The 21,591-nt window shown below is 38.8% G+C and overlaps 2 protein-coding genes across 2 annotated transcripts; both read left to right on the top strand.

The window, feature by feature from the left end:
- The first annotated feature begins 10,525 nt into the window (after nt 1-10,525).
- Nucleotides 10,526-15,218, top strand: ctsc (cathepsin C). Its single transcript, XM_087796091.1, has 8 exons — nt 10,526-10,736; nt 11,080-11,225; nt 12,186-12,340; nt 12,401-12,556; nt 12,632-12,750; nt 13,637-13,768; nt 13,865-14,097; nt 14,605-15,218. The coding sequence occupies exons 1-8, from the start codon at nt 10,577-10,579 to the stop codon at nt 14,869-14,871; spliced, it is 1,368 nt and encodes a 455-aa protein (XP_087652217.1). The 5' UTR covers nt 10,526-10,576; the 3' UTR covers nt 14,872-15,218.
- Nucleotides 15,219-16,366: 1,148 nt separating this feature from the next.
- Nucleotides 16,367-21,316, top strand: rab38a (RAB38a, member RAS oncogene family). Its single transcript, XM_087796096.1, has 3 exons — nt 16,367-16,572; nt 19,198-19,478; nt 21,132-21,316. Exons 1-3 carry the CDS (start codon nt 16,371-16,373, stop codon nt 21,285-21,287), a joined length of 639 nt encoding a protein of 212 aa, XP_087652222.1. The 5' UTR covers nt 16,367-16,370; the 3' UTR covers nt 21,288-21,316.
- The last annotated feature ends 275 nt before the right edge of the window (nt 21,317-21,591 follow it).

Raw genomic sequence — 21,591 nt, 5'->3', positions numbered from 1 at the left:
TGTCAGTATCCCAAATCACGCACTTCTCCAAGTGCACTGGTTTATACTACAAATTTACATAGTGTACGCACTTGCATGGAGCGCAAATTTTCTACAGATAGTACCATCTCAAATCAAACACTGTCGCTACGCACCTACCGGAAACAACTCTACAGCTTCTTCTTCTACTACTTTTTAACATTGATTGCAACCGCTGGAAGCGTATCGCCCACAACTCGCCAATTGAAACAAGTTTTTAAGTTGTGTTTCATTGTGTTATTATTGTTATTTTGTGGTAAAATAAGTGTTTTCTCAAGACATTTACGCCGGTATCTGCTCCGAAGATGCGTCGTCAGTGATGTAGCTTCCGTTTAGCGTTATCTACGTCACTAAGATGGCGGCCGTTAAGGGTGGCGCACTACATTTTGATACCCTGAGACATATTGAGACGCAATTGTGCACTCAAAATATTAAGTGCAGAAGTGCGCGATTTGGGACACAGCCCAAGATACTTTACTTATTAAAAAATGTCATGCAACTCTCAAAGTGATGTCATAATTCTGCTTTATAAAACACTCATGAACACTGATTTGGGTCAACCTTTCGTAGGGTCAGTAGGCTCTGACTGTCTTCTATTTGGTACAGTAGGTGGACATCACCAATATTGAGAGTCTATGGACATCTTTCCTACTTCCTTATGTAAGCATACATTTCTACATGGACACTTAAGCGTTACAAAGTACAGTAGGAGCATACCGGCCCGTCAAAAAATGGGTGATCATAGAGAAGTAGTATTAAAAGCGGTTCTTAGCTTTGTGAAAACTAGCACCAAGTCTTCGAAATAGCCAAAGCGATTTGGCAGTTAAAACCAACAAAAACTCACTACCACTAGATTCATCACTGATGAAAGGCCTACACTGTACTTAACGGGTCTGCTCCTTCCTACTTAAGTGCTCTGGAGACACCTCATATTGAGACCACTTTGCTTGGCATGAGTGTTGTCTGGCGGTCCCAACACCTCGTACCAGACAAACCGGGCTCTTCTCAAGTGCTCTCCAATGGTGGTGGAACGACCTATCATGTGGCGTTAGAAGGAGAACGTACCTGCCTATTTTCGAGAAGCTCTTAACGGAACACCTTCCTTTCCTAGCACTTATTTGTACTTCCCTATCTTCTCTTGAATCTTTTTACTCCTTGGTTCTTCCTGGTTGCTTTGCACAAAATTAAATCTATATTTATGTTTAATGCATGAATGTAAATGTAAAACTGTTCCCAAAAAATAGCCAATACAAGATATATAAAGTCATTATGAAGGGACTTTGGTGGAATTGAAATTTATTGTATAAAGAAAACATTTATAATATCCAGCTTTTGTTTGCAATCATGGGTGCAGGTGAGAGGAATTTCTTTTTGGCCCCCTGCCTCAAGTTGCAAGTAACATATTGCAAACAAGTTCAATACATTGACAGATTGATTCAAAAACATATGACCCGAACAAACCAACGTTAGTGGCTAATATCAAGTGTAAAGTTTGGTGGTAGTGTCTACGTGGATGTGAACTAAGTGCCACTGTTGGGTTGAAAAAGAAAACAATTCCAGGGTTTGTTTGAAAGCACCTAAAAGAGACTTAGGAACTAAAGGTACAGAAAGCAAGATTAAAAAAAATGTCTTATCTATGATGAAGCAGCCTCTAACCACGCCGGCCTTGCAGAGTAGGCCAGTAAGTGGTTACAATCTTTAGACCCGGTGAGATGCCCAGAACTTCATGCCGACTGCGCCTTTATGGCACATGTATAGGACATTTAAAAAAAAAAATGTTTGGCTTCTGAATGTTGCCTTATTTAATTTTCTTCTCGTCCTCATCCTCTCTGCCGTAACAGTGCCCCCACTTGTGTGGCATCCCTGCTCAACAGTAGCCAGCAAGAACAAACTCTGAGGGATTCTGTATATAACAAGGGCATGCCAAGACCGTTCTGTTTTGATTTTAGAAATTATTTATTTACATATGAAGAAAGTTTAAAGAAAAAAAAACAAGTTTTGAAATATATCAACTGTACAAGTGTGTACTTTAGAAACTGTGTAACTATGAATGTGTGAGTGACTATTCCACTTCAAATGTATTGTAACTCAACAATGTAAATTATGAAATGTGCCAAATGGGTCGGGGAGGGACTTGCTGACTAGTTTGTGGGTTATTATGTGGTTTCATATAAAGACTTGATATTAAGAATAGAAGCGTTTTTATTGCTTTTGAATATTTTCTATATGGTGGATCCACTTTTACCATCGTGAGAGCAATACTATGGTGCACATCTGAGCGTTTTCTAAACTCTGTCATCGTCTGGAGGACGTGTGTGTTGATACATATTTTAGAAGAAGTCGTGGTTTCTAGTCCACATTAATGACACAACTGTGCCGTGCCGTAGATAACAGGACGTTCAGTGCCATTATTTCCTTAAGTGGTGAAACAGGACAGGTATAGTTTTTCTTTAGCCGTAGCTTCAGTAAGTTCAACGTGAAACGAAATGTTGGTTGTTTAAGTCGTCGCCATCTAAATTCCACAGATGCTCCGGCAGGATCTGGTTAATCAATTTGAGGAGTGTTTTTTTAATTTGCTGAGGGAGAAACGGTGGAGCTGCTTCAGCACTTCGCTGGCATGTTATCAGCCCGCCCCCCCGGGTGCGTCTCGACAGTTGCGCTTGCCTTTGCAAAAAGCGGCGGAATCAGTGCTCACATCTTGGACTGTCTTGTCCTGTACCAGCTCCCAGATCGTCGCAGATTGAAGTCATGTGACGTTAGATGTATGCAGCTTCTTGTCGAGTGAAATGTTTGGTGGGTGCAAGTAGAAGAATTGTGGCCTTGTGTGTTGTGGTTGATCATTCCTCTCTTCATCTGATGATCATGTGTTCGCGTCTCTGACAGTCTTATTGTAGCAGCAGAACAGAAGTCATACTATAGATCAACTCCCTTCCCAGTCATGAAAACATAAAATGTTAAACTACATTTCTCTTGACCATGGACTTGTCAACAATCAACCATAATCCAGATGTAAACTGTAGAACCTGTTTTGAGTTAAAGGAGAGAGTTAAATATCATTGTAAACATCCACTATTGTGTCAAACCCAGGGGCCAAATCTATCTCTCCAAGTTGTTGTGTCTGTAAGAGCTTTCACAATGTAAAGTTGACTCAAAATTCGATTTAAGCAACATTAAACTACAGCTTGGATAATGTGACTTATGGGAATTTGGAGGGAAAATATATACATAGATAATTAAAAGGGACATTGCTATTGCTTGCAGTTTTCCAAAATTGTTGTTTGGGCATTATCTGGATTGTGTTCATCATTTTTGCCCCTAGTATTGTTCAGTTTACCGGATACTACTATAATGAGCTAAAGACATCGTGTGAATGTTTTTTTTTGGCTGATTATTGACATGACACAAGGTTGAAAAACAACCAACCAGCCTGCCAATCATTTTGTGAAAATAGAATTATCTATTTCAAGCATTTTTTTAGCTGAAAGGAAAATTTCATTTTCATTTTGGAAATTGTCTGCTTGTTTGAATGAAGCAAAAAAATGTTTACTGTGTAAACTCTTTTACATGCTATATGAATTTTGTTGTACCCATCTTTATTTTCTGGTTTATGACAAATAATTTAAATTTTAAGTCCTCAAGTTTTGCCGCTTCATTTGTTTGATGGAAATAATGGCACAGTGGGAGTGAACAAAAGAAATAAACATGGAAATATATAAATATAAATGTGAATGATGTAAGATTTTTTGTATCAGTTGTGCCAGTTTTTATATTTAAAAAAAAGTATGTAACTGTCCTTCAGCTGGTCACAGTATGATTTAAAGCTTGTGTTTATTTGTTCAGGTTCGTCGAGCTGACGAAGTTAAGTAAAAATAAATATATAAATTGTCTTTTCATCCATGCTTTAGAGAGATCTCAGTTATAGAATAAACAAAACAAATACGCTGGTGATTGTGTGTTGAGTGTCTTACATTAAGATATGTTTTAAAAACATGCCTGATGATGTTTGCTGAAATGATATCATAGAAATGAATACTTTTGACTAAAGCTTCTATTTTTGTGATGAAAATAGACGAATGTTAACTTGAGGAAATGTTTACATCCCAATCCCTGATAGTCTCGTTTAAATTGGAGCGACGGCCTCAGATTTCTTTGCAAATGGAAAATGAAGTGGTTATAATAATGTGACTCATAAAAATATGTTTTTTCAACTCCAATAGTTGAAACATCGAGCGAACTTCTACATAAGTGCTGATCAACATCCAAACTAGATGTGTTTTTTTTTTTCATGTAGAGCTCTTCCTCTCAGTGCCATCTGAACAATGTTTGGCATCAAGTGGTATTTCTTTTCATTCATCTGTGGTGAATAAAGACAAAAAGTAATTTAATGATCAAAATCTTTGCCTGCTCTATTTTCTCCGGAACATTCACTTTTGCTGGTTTTATGTTTCCTGATGTTCAACAATAAGCTGAATGTAATGTGATGTGAGAAAAAATAGATTATATGTTTTGACTCATTTAAAGAAACATGGAGTGATTTGCCATTTTGAGAACAGCTATTCAGATTTTCTACTTTTCTAGCCCTTAACTTAATTTGTTCAACCTGTGATTAAACACACATTAAAATTAATTTGAGTATCATGGATTGTTATTAATAATATATTTATTTTTTCATTAAGTCAATGTAGAATTAAATGATGTACCAATAGAATTTAATAATAAAAAATAAAACAAATAGTGTACTTTTCCAAAGATATAATTAGAGTTCTCAATTTACCTTCTTATGTTTTTGGATTATGGAACGAAACTGGAGTACCCGGAGTAAAACAACACAAGCTAACCACTATGCTACCGCGCGCCCGTTCATATAACTTATTTACAATCAACTGGAGCAGTGATAGTACACTCAGAAGAAGGAGAAATGAGAGGAAAAAAAGGAGAGGAAGTGAAGACAGAAAAGTTAAGGTTGTCCAAAGTGATGGAGAGAGGGAGGTGAAGAGGAGAGTGAAGACGTGGTGGCACAGGTGGAGACGAAAGAGAAGCAGCTGGAGAGAAAGAAAAGTAGGTCTGTCCCAAAGTTTTTTGGTTTCAATTTCCTTTCTATCCAAGTATCTCAGATGGTAAATATCTGCAGTTTGGATCAATTATTTATTTATGTCCAAATGTACAACTTTTTTCTTATTAAATAAATGCAATCATGGTTCAAGGGCAGGTTTGTCACAGACATTTTTGAGAGTACAATTGAGTTCAATGCATTCAAAACAAACTTATGGTGTCACTTCAGCTCCTCGTTTCCTCTGTGACGAGCACGACTTCCGCACAGAATTTGTATCTCGTCCGAGGACCCGGAGAATGACATTGACTTCAGATTCTGACTTGGCAGCTCACATCAGAGCTCATTTGGCTGCACTGAGTTTTTGCTAATAACCACATTAATGAATCTTTCTGAGCTCCGTCCAAACTGGCTCACGAAGCATCTCTCCGGGCTGATTTGTGGTCGGTGGCGGAGCGAGCCCAGCGTGGGCAGGTTGCTTGTAACGAAACCAAAAAAAAAAAAGAAAACGTTAGATTTGCCCAAGTTTGACTGATTAAAAAGTCTGATGATGTCCGATGACTCTCCCGCCACTGGCCCAGTTCGCTCGTTACGTCGGAAGCGAGGGAGTGACAAAATGCAGAAACAAGACTTGATGAGATCTGAAAGTCTGTGGGAGAAAACAAGATGTTTGCAAGTCAGAATCTTGTGTCGACGTACAACCCGACATCACGGTGGAATAAACACCTTTAATTCTGTATTTTTTGTAAGTGTCCAGGCTTCAAACATGATTGTGCACATGTAACTTTGAATAACTGTTCATTAAAATACACATCATTCTGTTTTTCTCTGTGTCACTCACACAATCCTAGACACCTTGAACCTGCAGGTGCTTGTAAAGAGCCACTTTCAGCTCTTAAATGATCAGGAGGAGTGTTTTTGCTGATTCTTTATTATGGAGCTGAAACAAAACGCTTGTCGACTTCTCCATGTTCGTCATATAACGTTCCATTTCTTTCGTATGCTTTTACTGGTAACCATCTACAGCTCTATCATGCCCAAGATAAACCCTCTTATGAGTCACGAGCTAACACGACAAAGATAGATGGAGAACGACTCACTTCCTCCTCTCTCACGCTGCAATGAGTCACCGAATACATTCTGTTCATTTAACCTTCGACATTCTGGTCCAGACAGTGACATCACTTCGTTGTCTCTTTGTGGATGAAACGTCCAGATAAGATTAAATAACTTTCATTAGTTTGATGAGAGGCGAGGGACACCCTGAACAAGTCACCAATCTGTCACAGGAAACACAACCATTCATATACACACATACATCCAACTTAGAGTTCTTAATAGGGGTGTGTATTGTCAAAAATCTGGCGACACGTATCACTACACAAGGGTAACGATACGATATATTACGATACTGTAGGAACAAGCATATATTTTTAGCATTGCCCGAGTATTTGACCCTGACTTTACAAAATATACAGACCACATGACTCTTGATGAAGTCGTCACTGCTTTCATTTGTTTCTAAATATGACGACTGCATCCTCTTGTCCTCAGTCATCGTCGGGATTTCGCAAGATTTTCCATTTTATAAGATGCAGAGAATGTAATGAGGTTTCATTGAAACTCAAAAATTAAATAACACCGTTAATATTTGGACGTTAATTTTATTTATTTTTAAAAATCGAATGATTTTGTTTTACACACACTTTATTTAAAATTATAAACCATTAGAGAACTATGAAAAATATGATTCAATCCTTAAAATAAAGGAAAAATGTAATACACTGCTGTTGAATACCAAGGCAGTATTGTGAAAACTCATCTCGAATATATATAAAGTTTATTGATATATATTTTCACACTTCTAGTTCATATTCAACCCCTGTTTGTTTTTGACTCTAGGAGTAAATGGAGTAAATCCATGCAAACACGTGTTTTGAATTGAATTGTTTTTAAATGTTGCTACATTCAGAACCATTAATGTAACTGAATATAGGCCCCTTTATTAACAGTTTATTTTTTTTAAACACTCAGAGAGAGCAGACCTCAGTCAGACCCCCTTTTAACCCAATATTACTGACCTACAAACAATAATCTGATCTTCAATTTAACATTTGAAATATCATTGATGCCAACAAGGTCAATTTAAAGAAGAAAGCTGACGAATCCTTCAATATATATGTATATACTTTATATATTCCACTGGTAGTTAAACACATTGAAATGTCATCTTCATTGTACCCTCCTTGGAAGGGGTTTGTATCCAATTCAAGAATTTAGAAACTATTAGGTTTGGAGCAAAATCCGAAAGTCCAATTCAAATCAAAAACAATGTACAGGCAACAGAAAAGTAAATCAAATTAATTAATTAAATAATTAAAACACAAACACAGGAGTCCCAGAAAATCATCGAAAAGTCTGCACAAATAAAAATGTCTTAAGATGTTTCTTGAAGGAGTCAGTAGATCATCAAACACAGAGGGAGAGGAAGATTGTTCCAAAGCTTAGGAGCAACAGTCTGGAAGGATTTCTCTCCTCTGGTCCTGAACCGTGTGCGAGGAACCATCAGCAGATTCTGATCCACAGACCCCAGAGCCCGAGCTGGGGTGTAAGGCTGGATCAGATCACTGATGTAAGGAGGAGCCTGACCATGAATAGATCTGAAAGTAAGAACCAGAAAAATTTAAAATTGATCCTAAAAGAAACTGGCAGCCAGTGAAGAGTTTTAAGCATCAGGGAAATGTGAGTTCTTCTACTAGAGCGACTCAGAAGTCTTGCTGCAGAGTTTTGTATCAACTGCTGCTAACTCATTCTTGTTTATACACTTAAATAAACTGTTACAATAGTCTAAACAAGAAGACACAAACACATGTATTACAAGCATGTTGTGACATCATTTTCCTATATTAAGAATGAATTTTTGAAACAAAATAATTGGTTTCTTCAAGCTAGAGCGAAAGACCAGGCAGTTGAGACGACAGCGTGATTTACAACTGATCCCAGGAAATAATATTCCACCCATCCGAGCTGTGTCTAATCACCCAAAATAAAAAACCCTTGTCAGACGAGCGCCGGCAGGATGATCAAGCGTCGAGCAATTAATTATAGAATAATTAAGTTGTTCCCGATTTTCATTCTGTGTTTGACGTTACATCACAATTACACATTTCACGCTGAAATTCAATTTTCACAAAGAAGTGACTCGACAGGTCGGTGCAGTTAGAACTTTTATTATGAATAATCGTCATCCGTCGTCTCTTAATTAGCATTTTTCAAATGGATACAGATTGAAGACAGAGTGGATGAAGAACTAATTCCGTGTGAGAAGATTAAAAAGGGACAAAGAAAGGAAAGAAAACACAATCTATAGATGCATTTATTTATCATTTTTTTATTCACTAGTTCCTTTTTCAAAAATACAACAGTACTTTAAATTAAATAAAAACAATTATTTATTTACTTCACTTTATTTTTCTCTCGCCAAAGTCAAATGTTAAATCAATATTTAAGAAAGTCTTTAGATTTGTCACCTTCACGAGCTCGAACACACTGATGTTTTCCGCACTCGATGGTTTGATAAGTAATTTTTTATCACTTGGAGGTTTCCTAAGGAACGTGTTCACGTCTACAAGCTGAATGTGGTGAACTATTCAAATACACACTCACTGAATGCAGCGTGTTGCTAGTGGAAGTGAGATCAATATTAAGATTAAAGCTTTCAGTTTATCACACACAACACACAACACACGCTCTCAAACGCACACACACTATCTCTCACAAATATCACACAACAGACACACACACACATACAGCTCTTATACAAACAGACAACACGTACAAACACACTTTTTTTTACACACAACACACACTCTCTCTCTCTCTCTGACACTAACACAACACACACTCCCTCTCTCTGACACTAACACAACACACACTCCATCTCTCACACACACCACTCTCTTTATCACACACACTTTATCACTCTATCTCTCTCACTCTCACACACACACACTCATTATACAAACAGACACAACACACACTCTCTTTTACACTAAAAGAACACAATCTATTTCTCAAACACACACATATGCACATACACAAAGCGCAGTCTTTCACAAACTACATACACACACCACACTGTCTCTCTCTCTCTCTCTCTCTCTCTCTCTCTCTCTCTCTATCTCTCTCTCTCTCTAACACACACACACACACACACACACACACACACACTCTCTCTCTTACATACATACATACAATACACACTCATCATACAAACAGAAACAACATTCACACACAACGCACTCTCTTATACACTAAAATAACACAATCTCCTTCACACACACTAATGCACATACACAACACACACTCTCTTTCACAAACTACATACACACACCACACAGTATCTCTGTCTCACAGAACACACACTCTCTCTCTCACACACACACACACATGTGCACACATATGCATCAATAGCAAGTCATAAATGCTCCTCTAAACTAAGACACGTCTGTGGATCATTGGTTTTAATCTGTGGTTCAAATATGACGACAACACTTCTGTCCTCCACCACACTTGAACACAGACATGACACATGAACACACTGATGTTGACTCACTGACCTTCTGGCTGCTCGCAAATTCTGTGGATCTGTTGCGTCTGATCCACGCTCGCCAAACTTCCTCCTGGCACTCAGATTTCCTCCCTCGATCAAAGGGCGTTCCCAGGTTAATTGATGGGAAATTGGGGAAAACAAAGTCATAATGTGAGCAAATAAAACAATTTAATTTTGTTATTATTGATTCAAAAAGTATTTTCTATTATTATTATTATTATTATTATTATTTTTACTCCAACCTCTGAGTACATGTGAGTGACAGTCTGACATTACGTCTAATAGGATGATCCTGTTCAGGGCGTTCCATGCCTCTTGCCCTAAGTCGCTGGGACATTTCCTGACCTTTTGACCATTAAAAGCCTTAGATTAAAAATATTTTAAGTGTGAGTTTTTTCTCACTTTATTAATATAAAACGTCTGTTGTATGTGTATTTAAAAAACTACAACGATTTTTTATTTTGTTTAAATTACAAATTACCGTTGTTGAAAAACACCTTGTCGCGCAGCTGCAAATGTCACGTGAGTCCAACAAAGAGTGACTACAGCAAGATGACAACATTTAGTGTTTCCGGTTTCGCTTCATGCTCGCTAAACAATCCAATATTAAATATGCTTTTATTGAGTAAATAGCGGGTTTGTTTATTATTTGACAACCTATAAAAATATAAAATACGCTATTGTATTGAGAGTAAAGCCTCATAAATATGCGTTATATCATTAATGTATTCCCTCAAACGATGAGGCTAATTCGCTAGTCGGTTAGCTCATTGTCTGAAGCCGCTGTACCCAGGTCGACCGGCAGCATCTTGGCGCGGGGGTCTTTGTAAAAGTTAGGTTAGCATAAATAGAAAAACAAGAACACGCTGCAGACAAACAACTCGTCCCGGGTCAACATGAGATCGTGGGTCGTCGCTGTGGTTCTGATCCTGGTTTGGACCGAGCGGTCCTGCGCCGATACTCCAGCCAACTGTTCCTACGAGGACCTGCTCGGGACATGGATGTTCCAGGTGTCTAAAGGCGGACAAGACAAGAGCATTAACTGCTCAGGTCAAGGTAACTAAGGACTCTTTTTTAAAATCCTTCATTTGTTTTTCTTGTGCATAGTATTGTATAGTATTTGTAGAGCATTTGTATTTTAAAGTTGAGATTTCTTATTATTTCTAGTGAATCTTAAGCCTTAAGCGCAACAACCAGGTGTTTAAAAAGTTATTTAACACATTATTTTAAACTTTGTGAATTATAAATATGAAGTATTATGAACAGTTAAATATAAAGGTTATCACAGGTTTTATGAGACTATTTCATTGATCAAGGTACATTTAAAAGTGAGTTTTTGTCAGAGGGCTAGATTTTTATTTCAGTTTCACCTTCTCCAACTTCTTGTTTCTCTCTCCAGCCACAGATGGCAGTGCTGTGATGGTGCACCTGGACAAGCTGTCCGTGGCTACAGATGAGCTGGGAAACAACGGCTTCTTCACTCTCATCTACAACCAGGGCTTCGAAGTTGTTATCAATGGCTACAAGTGGTTTGGCTTCTTCAAGGTAAAGTATATCTACCACAAGAAAAACTTGAAACGTATCCAAAGCAAAAACCTTGAGTACTTAAAGTCATTTAAAAAAAGGTAATGAGTTCTGTATAGTTACATGGTCCCTGTGGATCTTTAGAAATGCTCAAAGGGCATTCAATTAATCAATCTAAGAATATGCTTATAATTGGCATTGATGTGTATTAAATCATGTTTTTTAAGTCTTAAAATATGAATGTCGGGTTTAATGTTCAAATCTTAGAATGTCTACATAATAATGGCATACTAATAATTTACAGATGGACACTTGACCACAAAAATCCAAACAAACATACATTAGATGTTTGGTTGGTAGCATGTGGCAAGTGTGAATTAAACATTTTTCTTCATGGTTGAAAGCAGTAACAGGCAATGAGATGAAACCTAGTTTAAATCTACATGGAGGATCTGAAAAGTTTCGTTGGACTAAAAAGTCAGCTTTATGTCAAAATAAATGGGTAAAATTGTCCCCTGTAATTTGTTTTATCTTTTTATTCAGTTTTGTTAACTTGAATTGGTTTTCCATTTAATTTCAGATGGTATTTAAAAAGTTATGTTTAACTTTCCTTAAGCTGTGAGTTGGCAATAGAATATAAGAACATTTTAAATGTCCTTATATTTTATTTATTTTCTTCATATTTGATAAAACTATCTTCCCTGTATTTTAGACCAACTACTCTTGCGTTCAGGGTATAACACTCTGTATTTGCACTGTTTGCAATGTATGGTGTCCATTTCCTTTTTCACATGTCGGATGCATGTTTCCTGTGTGGTTCTGCGGTCTCATGACTTGTTCCACTCATGACAGTTTGTCACCCTCTGTCTACTGCTGACTACTTTCTTTTTTCTTTTAAACTTTATTTTCATGCCTCAATTTTAATCTACATTAATGTTTTGCATGGGATTTTTTTTTTTTTTTCTCCCCTCACCGGTTCAGTACACAGAAGAAGGCTCTAAAGTGACCAGCTACTGTGACCAGACCCTGCCAGGGTGGGTCCATGACGTCCTGGGGAACAACTGGGCCTGTTTCTCTGGAAAGAAGTTGAAGCCAACGCCACCTCAGGTTGATTTCAAACCATTATACAACAGAAGGTATAATGTTTTGTTCGCTTAAGTGTTCCACAAGTTGACTTAACGTTGTCTTCTCACCAGGTTGCTCAAGATGCCTTACAAGCAAAACCTGGAGATCATCGACTCCATCAACGCTGCTCAGAACCTCTGGAAGGCTGTTTCCTACGCAGAGCACGAGAAGTACACTTTGCAAGAACTGCTTTACAGAGCTGGAGGACCAGCTTCTCGCATCCCTAGGTGAGTATATTCTATACATTTAAAAACTCAACATGCAAATTATTGGAACCTTTTTTTTTTTTTTTTTTTCTCCAGACGTGTTGGCACATTTCCTGTAACGGCTGACTTGGCAAAGATGGCTGCTTCTCTTCCTGAGCACTGGGACTGGAGGAATGTTGGTGGAGTCAACTTCCTTAGCCCCGTCAGGAACCAAGGTAATCACCTTCATCTTTGCGTCCATTTGTTAAAGGTTGACTTCAATCCAAAGTCCAATAAGTTGAACTATTGCATGTCCAGTTTAGCTGAGACCCTCACAAATGTCTTCCTGCTTTTTTTTTTCCTTGACCCCACTTTGTGTGGAGGAATTATGTGTGTGCGCCACTCGAGTGTCTTGAGAGGTGTTGTGTATAAAGGTCTGGAGTGTGTCACTTCAATCTAAGCCGCTGTGCTGTCGAGGCCATATTCTCTAGTGACCATGTGAGGCAGGTGGATTTGTGGGCCTTGTTTAATTGCACAGAATAAATTGAACTTGTTTCTTTTGACACGTGAAACCTGTCGGTGCCCTTTTAAATTGGTGGAAACTGTCGCTATGACTTGCCGGGTTTGGCGTCCAATTATTCATAAAGATGAGAACATAAAAGTACAAGAACTAATTAATTATACTTTATTCTAACTTCAATTTTTTTTTAAATATTTTTTTGTCCAGTTTCTCGTTTTTATCTTCTGTGAAGTTAAAGTCTGCACCGTATATAGTCTGACCCACTACTGTAAAGCAGTCTGGTGGTCACACGACCCTCTGGGTGGGTCGTCCAGACAAAGTTGTGTAGTTAAGAATATAATTAAAATGACAGCAAGAGTTCTATTCGTTCATGACTAATCAACAGGAAAGCTTCATGACAGGAAGTGAAACTCTTCAATGTCTTGGTTCATGTCCATTTATGGACGATGATCTTGGCAAGATCTTGTAAAGCATACTTGTAGGCTCGGTTCAGTATAATTTCACTTCATAGTAGATTATTTATTCCAGTGTATCTACATTTGTTCTTTAACCCACAATTTTTCCTTATTGACTGAGGGCTAACCTTTTTATCTGTCTTCTAGCTTCATGTGGAAGTTGCTACTCGTTTGCTTCAATGGGAATGCTGGAGTCTCGCATCCGTATCCTCACAAACAACAGTGAAACCCCAATCCTCAGCCCCCAACAGGTGGTCTCCTGCTCGGAGTATTCTCAAGGTAAACGTCTGAATGCTGCTGAGCTTATGGTTGTGTGGTCAATGTTATTAAACCAGCTTTGCTTGGTTTTTTTTTTTTGGTTTTTTTTCTCCGCAGGTTGTGACGGCGGCTTCCCGTACCTGATAGGAAAGTACATCCAGGACTTTGGAGTGGTGGACGAGTCGTGTTTCCCATACATGGCCGAGGACTCTCCGTGTGGCGTTCCTAAGAGCTGCGGTCGCGTCTACACAGCAGAGTACAACTATGTTGGAGGCTTTTATGGCGGCTGCAGCGAGACGGCCATGATGTTGGAACTGGTCAAGAATGGTCCAATAGCGGTCGCCTTCGAGGTACAAACGTATAATTTCTGAAACACTTGCTTGGATTTCTTGACTTGTTTTTGGGTTTAAATTAAGATTAGAGATTTGTCCAATCGCAGCAAGTGAGCCTCATACATGGCAAGGAAAACGCCTTGGTTCTAGCAGCAGGAAGTAGATTATGAAAAGCTAGATAATTAGTTGGATTTAAGATGTTATTGACCAACTATTAGAACCTCATTTTTGTCTGAGTATATTAAAAGAAAGTATATCGGCACACTTCTTTAAATCCATGACATGTCTAAGTTCCTATTATGTGGCTGCCTGGAGGAGGAAGTAATAGAAGTGTCTGACTGGTAGAAATGAGTAGAGTATGAATCAGTCTTGGTGTCCAGTAACGCTGCAACATTTGTAGAGGAAATTAAGTCTTAAATCTTTCCTCTAATGGTTGTTTTGTTTTTATTTAAATGAGTTCATCATCACATCTAATGTGACCTGCTTGTGTCAAACAGGAACGTTTACCTATATTCTTGCTTGCAGGTTTACCCTGACTTCATGCACTACAAAGAGGGCATCTACCACCACACTGGCCTCATGGACCCCTTCAATCCATTCGAGTTGACAAACCACGCCGTGCTGCTGGTTGGCTACGGACGCTGTCACATGACTGGACAGAAGTATTGGATCGTCAAGAACAGCTGGGGAGCCACGTGGGGAGAAGATGGCTTCTTCAGGATCCGCCGTGGAAGCGACGAGTGTTCCATTGAGAGCATCGCTGTAGCAGCACAGCCCATCCCTAAATTGTAGGCTGAACTTTTGAGTGCAGACTGATCTGCAGTTGAAAAGGGATAACAATCTGATCATGGCTGGTACACAAATGTTTGCCAAATTCTGTTGCTTTAAAGTCATGCACCTTTACTGACTTTTTGGAAAATAATATTTTATTATTCCACCAAAGATGTCACGGCTGCTGGAATCAGGCGGTCATTTTTAAGGGATGTTGGGAGATTTGTATGAGATGTGGGTGGTTTCAGTTGATCTCAACCATATTTCTCTGCAGTCTGAAAAGGGATATTCTACAACCTTGTTTTGCTTGTCTCAATGGTTCTGTGATCACATGCACTGATTTGTCAAGAATAAACACTTGAATGACATGTTTGTGTGGAACATCCTGTTTTTTTTTGTTTTTTTTCACTCACCACCTCTAAATCTCAATGACAAATTCCTCTAAATTTAAGGGTTTTTGACCTAAAATAAATTTAATTTGAAGGTAATCCTGTGTCCATCACAGGTGACAAGGTGCAGATAGTTGATGCCTCTGTGTGGCTGGACAGTAAACTGGACTGGTCCTGCAACACAGACCATGTGTATAAGGAAGTCCAGAGTAGACTGTACTTTCTGAGGAGGCTCTGATCATTTAACTGAAGGACACTCCTCTGCACGTTCTACCTGTCATCTACCACAGTCTGTGGTGGCCAGTTTCTTTTGTGTTGGGTGGGGATGTGTCCACAGGTTGACCAGGAGGGCTGGCTCTGTGGTTGACATTTAGCTGTACTCACTTGACGGTTGAGAGGAACTCTTTGGACAACTGTCCTTCATAGATGACAGTCATCCTCCAAAAACTATCTTTATTGAACAGAGAAGCTGGAGTGCAGATTTTTTGAAGTTTTTCTCTCATCTATACTCTATATTTGCAATTTGTTTTTATTTTAACTTTGTACTTTTTATGAAACTCATCTGCTGTGAACTTGAAACCTAATGTCCTGAAGGAGATCTTTAGAGAGATTAAACAAGGTCAATCTAATCTTAACTGTTTTATGCGGTACCTTAACTTGATGCCATCAAATTAATTTGATATGTAATACTTTTTCCACATCTAATTAAGAATAAACTGATAGGTATTATAACTCAATTTAAATGGTTTTCTGGTTTAAAAAATAAATAAATTCAGTGGTTAAATAAACTTTATCAGATCAAAAGTTTATTAAATAAACTCTTTGTCTACGAAGTGATGTTTCATAAACTCTCGTGCGTCACGTGTCAAAAAAGGTCAATGTTTAATAATAAATTATCTAAGAAATACAAAAAAAATGCGTTTTAACGTCAGAGGACTCTGATCCAGTTGGAGGTCTTTCCGCTGCAGACAGAGTCGGTCACAAGGTCCAGGCGTGTGTGGGCCAGGCGCTCCAGTCCCTCCCAGTCCATCCCAGCCCTGGCTTCACTTCTCCTCGCGACCTCCGTCCTTTTCTTCCTCTCCTCCCTCCTCTCCTCCATGCCGGTGAATTCGTGCTCAGCGCTCGGCCGTCATGCAGAACAACCACACGAAGGAGCATCTCTATAAGATTCTGGTGATCGGAGACCTCGGGGTCGGCAAGACCAGCATCATCAAGCGGTATGTCCATCACAACTTCAGCCCCAACTACCGAGCCACCATCGGCGTGGACTTCGCTCTCAAGGTGCTCAACTGGGACCAGGAGACGGTTCGACTCCAACTGTGGGACATCGCAGGTAAACTTTTTTTTTTAAGATTTTTATTTTAAATTCACTCACTTAAGTAAAAGTTACTTCTGTCCAAACGGATTTTATTTTATTTTCATTGAAAAAAAACCCTGTTATAAGTTGAGTTTGTGTGGCTAATATTTAGGTCAGAACTTTATTCTCATATGTATTTCAGTTGCTTTAAACTCTTTTTTCTAAATCATTCAAATATCAATGTATGTTTTGAGGGCATAAGTGAAATTCCAGAGCTTAAGGCGACATCATCTTCTCACATGAGTGTCTGCTGAGGTTTTTTTTGAAGACCTGCTGCTCTCGCCCCTCCTGTGCTCCTTCTCCTGTAAGCAGTCATGTGTCTGCAGCTCATGTGAGGGAGATTTGAGGCCTGATCTGTTGTTTACAGAAAGATCTTATTGTGCCCCCCACCACCCCCTCCACCCTTGACATTAGTTACAAGTTTATGACGGCGTTGAGGTGTGAATGCTCTTGATTCATCATTATTACAGTTTCTAGGAAAACACAATCGGATTTTTAATTTGAATTTAATCTCCCGTTTTCCCAGTTCACAATCCAAAATCAAACAGCTGAAGAACTTTTCTCGGAATCATACAAAAAGCGCTCACTCTTTTATTTAATGCCTCTTGGAAAATGGAACTAATACAAATAAATCTGAGGACTCACACGAAAAGCAGAGGCACGAGCTATGCACCACTGATAGTATTTGGACACTTTCACACCCCAACACACCACAGCATAAAACAGGACACCTGTCACCACAGACTGATAGAACTTGCAGAGGAGTTTCCTTCAGATATGAAATGATTGGAGCCTCCTCAGAAAGTACAGTCTACTCTGAACTTTCTTATATACATGGTCTGTGTTGCGGGACCAGCCACACACCGAGGTACTTATAGTTGTCAACTATCTCCACCTCGTCGCCTCTGATGGACACTGGACGTGGCTTTGTCCTGGACCTCCCAAAGTCAAAGACCCTCTCCTTGGTATTTGAAGTGTTCCTCTCACTCCAGTCCACAAAGTCACGTATCGGACCCCTGTACTCGTCCTTGCTGTTGTCCCTGATGCGTCCAACAATGTCAGTGTCCGCAGAAGTCTGAAGTGTATACGATGAAGAGGAGAGGGGCCAGGACTGTCCCCTGAGGTGCTCCTGTACTGCACCCCACAGTGTGATGTCCTTCAGCCTGAGGTTCCTTGGTCGGTCTGTGAGGTAGCCCCGAGATCTAGGAGACCAGGCCAGGGTCCAGGTGCATCTGTGTTAGTTGCATCAACACATCCCTCTGTGATGAAGGTCTTGCTTCACTTCTTCACAACTTTAAATGAGTTTAATCCATCCATCTTGCAAACACCAAGTCAGCTGTTTCCATTAACAGCTTGCTGATCCAATTACATCATTAAGTGCTTCGACTCAATAGGCAGACCTTATGTGAAAGAAAGCTGCGCATTTGGTTAATTTTCTTTAACTTGACTTTGTCTTCACAAACATTGTTCCTGCGACTGCGTAGTGTCAATAAAGTTGTAAATATATTTATTTTGACAGGATAAAATAATAAAGACACAAGGTTCTCATCAGGTGTTAAGGTTTGCCAGTTATCTCCATTTTCTCTCTGTGACAAATGGTGTTAGCGGTGGGATGATCATGTTAAACCATTAGGAATTAGGGAAATCCAAGTCTTGTCACCAAAACATTTTCTGTTGTCAACTCCATGGTTAACGTAGTGTTTTCATAACAGTAATTAAAAAAGCTAGACGTTTGTTTGCATTCATGTCAAACATAGGATGAAGCTTTTCTCCTGACATCCCTGCGATAAATCACCTTCAGTGTCTGCCATTTAAGCAAATAAACAACTCAAGACCTTCTATTTTTGGCCTGAGGGTCATGGGGTCTGTTACACAGGCGTGCTCTGAAAATACCAATCCAGTCTTTGGCTCAGGAGCGTCAATAGACCAGGATAAAACCAAGATAAAATAACATCAACACTGATCATCACTGAAACACAAGTTGGTTTATTTTTTACTGTTATTTAGGAGATCAGCCTACTTACATTTTCCTGGGCCAAAAACCATTCTCTGTGGTTCAAAATGAAATTGGCCTTCGGGGGAACGGAAGTCAGAATAAGTTCACCAGAAACCATGAAGTAATTTGGTTGAAATCTTTGAAGAACCACAGTCTAAATGAACTGTCAATTCATTCCTTTTTTACCACTGATTCCTCTATCGGACTGCAGGGTTTTTGGAGTCTATCCCAGCTACCTCGGGATGAAGGCTGGGGGAAACCCTGAAAAGGTCACCAGTCTTTCACAGGCTCACAGACACAGACTCACACCTACTGACAAGTTCTTAATCCACTCGAGTACGTTATTTGACTGGCAAACATGCATGGAAATAAAAAGTCAAGCTGGAAGCAAACCAGCAACCTTGTTGCTGTGAGTCGCATTCCCTTCTGTGAATTCACGGATGGGAAAATCGGTGCGTCTACAACATTCCAACACGGCTTATCAAATTAATTTTTCACCCTCAGGAATTTTTACAAGCATAACCGGGCACTCACATGGGGATAAAGAATGGAGACTTTTGAGGCAGAAAAAAAATGATTTCCTTTCCTTCCCGTGTGTTGCTCAGGTCAGGAGAGATTTGGCAACATGACCCGCGTGTACTACCGCGAAGCCATGGGCGCCTTCATCGTCTTCGACGTCACCAGGCCCGCTTCGTTCGAGGCCGTCACCAAATGGAAGGAGGACTTGGATTCCAAACTGACTCTTGCCAACGGGGAAAATATAGCCACCGTGCTGCTGGCTAACAAATGCGACCAGGGCCGCGACGTCCTGACCAATAACGGAATAAAGATGGAGCAGTTCTGCCAGGACAACGGATTTGTGGGCTGGTTCGAGACGTCGGCAAAGGTGAGGATGGTGATGATGCACAAACATAACTAAAATTCAAATTATCGTAACATACGTGACACATGTAAATCAAGGCACACAAACCAGGTCAATACATCAATGTATAATACCAGTCTATCAAAGCTAGATCCCATGATCTTACAAAAGTAGATGTGTATCATCTACCGTCATTTACTGACGTCATCAGTTCACTCATTCACATTATTATTTTCAGATATTAGATTTTTGCCTGTTGACATCTGACTTTTTTATTATAATCTGTTAGAATAGTTACTTTATTGACACTAAATAATTCTTAATATATGTATAAATATATCAATATATGTTTTGCTTTTCTGTTGTTGCTACTGTATATTATTTTGACTGGAGCATTCTGTGAGTAGCTCGCATGATATAAACAACATAGACAGAGGTAATAACACATTAGAGTAGGTATTTTTTATTAGATGATGAGCTGATGAAGCTTCATGAAGCAGTGTCATGGTGTTGAGAGGTCAGTAGGTGGTGCCATAAGTTTAAATTATGTGATGTTGAGTTAGAACAGTTGTTCAAAACAAAGGAAAACAGTGCAGAGACCGCCATCTTTTGGACTCTGAAAATAATGACACTGCTTCATGAAGCTTTATCAGACCAGCATTACTTATAATGATGTCACTTCTGAGATAATAACAGTATTAATGGCGACAGGAACGATCCATATTTGGGGCCAAAAAAAATGAAAGGGAGGTTAGTGGCCCACTTTCACACTAACCCACCAGCACGCGGTCCAGATATAGCTGTTGAGTCGGAACAGGAATCTCACAGCCGGGTGGTAACACATAATGGAGTCACACACACAGCTGATGTTTAAATGACACAATTTTTTCTGTTTGTCTCCTTTTTAAGTTTATGAACATGCTATGGTGGTTTGAATGAACTCATCGACAATTCAATTCTTAATCCTGCTATTTGTTACATCATGTAGCCCAGGATTAATTTTCCTGTCAACAAACAGGATTCAAACATACTCAGTCTTGAAAGCACTGTTGCAGTGCATGATGGGACTTCACAGATTTAATTTATTTATACTGTACCATTCATTTTTTAACATCATCAGCAGAATTGTTTAATTCTGGTATTAGTTGTTTGTATAGTTTATCTCTTATAATACAAAAAGAAAATTTTAACTGTAAATAACTTCTTTTTTTTTTAACATTTTATTGTTTGTTCAGGTTTTAATTAGTATTTGCGTTGGATAAATCCATTTTTAAATGATACTGTTCTTTTTAAATCATTACAAAATGCATGAGAAAATATTAGTATTTATAAACCTATATATTTAAAAAAACAAAACAGGTAATGCTCAAAGTCAGAAATCCATTTAAAATAATATATGAAAAAATATTTTTTAAATTCCATCTGACATGTTTCTTTATTTCATTATCATGAAAATATGTATTTTATAACGTGATTATCATCTCATATGGATAAATTATAACATTCAATTATATTATCTAGTTTTTAGTTTACATAGAGTAACTTGATTTTGGGGTGTACGCTAACTTAGCTAGTTTACTTAGCTAGGTTTGTAGTTAGCACTCGCTAGCATTAGCATTGGTAATATTTCTCCTCAAACTCATTGAATTATCTTATTAATAACGTATTTTTCTTCAGGAAAACATCAACATCGACGAGGCCGCCAACTGCCTGGTCAAACACATCATCGCCAGCGAGAGCGACATGCTGCAGTCACAGGACGCCGACACCGTCACGCCACAGCTAGAGAAGGATAAAGGCGGGACATGTTCGTCCTGCTTCAAGTCCCAGTAACACGCCGGTGTACGATCACATGTTGTTGGTTTTTGTATCTCACCAGTTCAGAGCGAGCGCTGCTCACTTCCGTCTCCGAAGAAACACGAGCAGGAACAAGCGTTACGTTTATGAGAGTTGACTCCAATATTTTGATCTGATTAAACAATGTTTCTCATCATCGTTTTTCATATTTTTGGTTTTTATCGTGTTTTTACAGAACATGTATTATTAAGGAAATGATTTGACTACAATGAATGAAAACAAATGTATTTTATATGCATTGAAAGGACAGGGTTCTGTGTAAATTAAAGTAAAAATGAAT

This window comes from Callionymus lyra, chromosome 7 (genome assembly GCF_982586985.1).
Source record: "Callionymus lyra chromosome 7, fCalLyr1.hap1.1, whole genome shotgun sequence".
NCBI lineage: Eukaryota > Metazoa > Chordata > Actinopteri > Syngnathiformes > Callionymidae > Callionymus > Callionymus lyra.
This window is presented reverse-complemented; position numbering and strand designations above follow the sequence as displayed.

Excerpts from the sequence above, each read along its gene's own strand:
- ctsc (XM_087796091.1), top strand. The coding sequence starts at position 10,577 with ATGAGATCGTGGGTCGTCGCTGTGGTTCTGATCCTGGTTTGGACCGAG. Across the intron at positions 12,557-12,631 it reads CCAGCTTCTCGCATCCCTAG|ACGTGTTGGCACATTTCCTG; the intron begins GTGAGTATATTC and ends TTTTTTCTCCAG. Across the intron at positions 12,751-13,636 it reads TAGCCCCGTCAGGAACCAAG|CTTCATGTGGAAGTTGCTAC; the intron begins GTAATCACCTTC and ends TCTGTCTTCTAG.
- rab38a (XM_087796096.1), top strand. The coding sequence starts at position 16,371 with ATGCAGAACAACCACACGAAGGAGCATCTCTATAAGATTCTGGTGATC. Across the intron at positions 16,573-19,197 it reads CCAACTGTGGGACATCGCAG|GTCAGGAGAGATTTGGCAAC; the intron begins GTAAACTTTTTT and ends TGTGTTGCTCAG. Across the intron at positions 19,479-21,131 it reads GGTTCGAGACGTCGGCAAAG|GAAAACATCAACATCGACGA; the intron begins GTGAGGATGGTG and ends ATTTTTCTTCAG.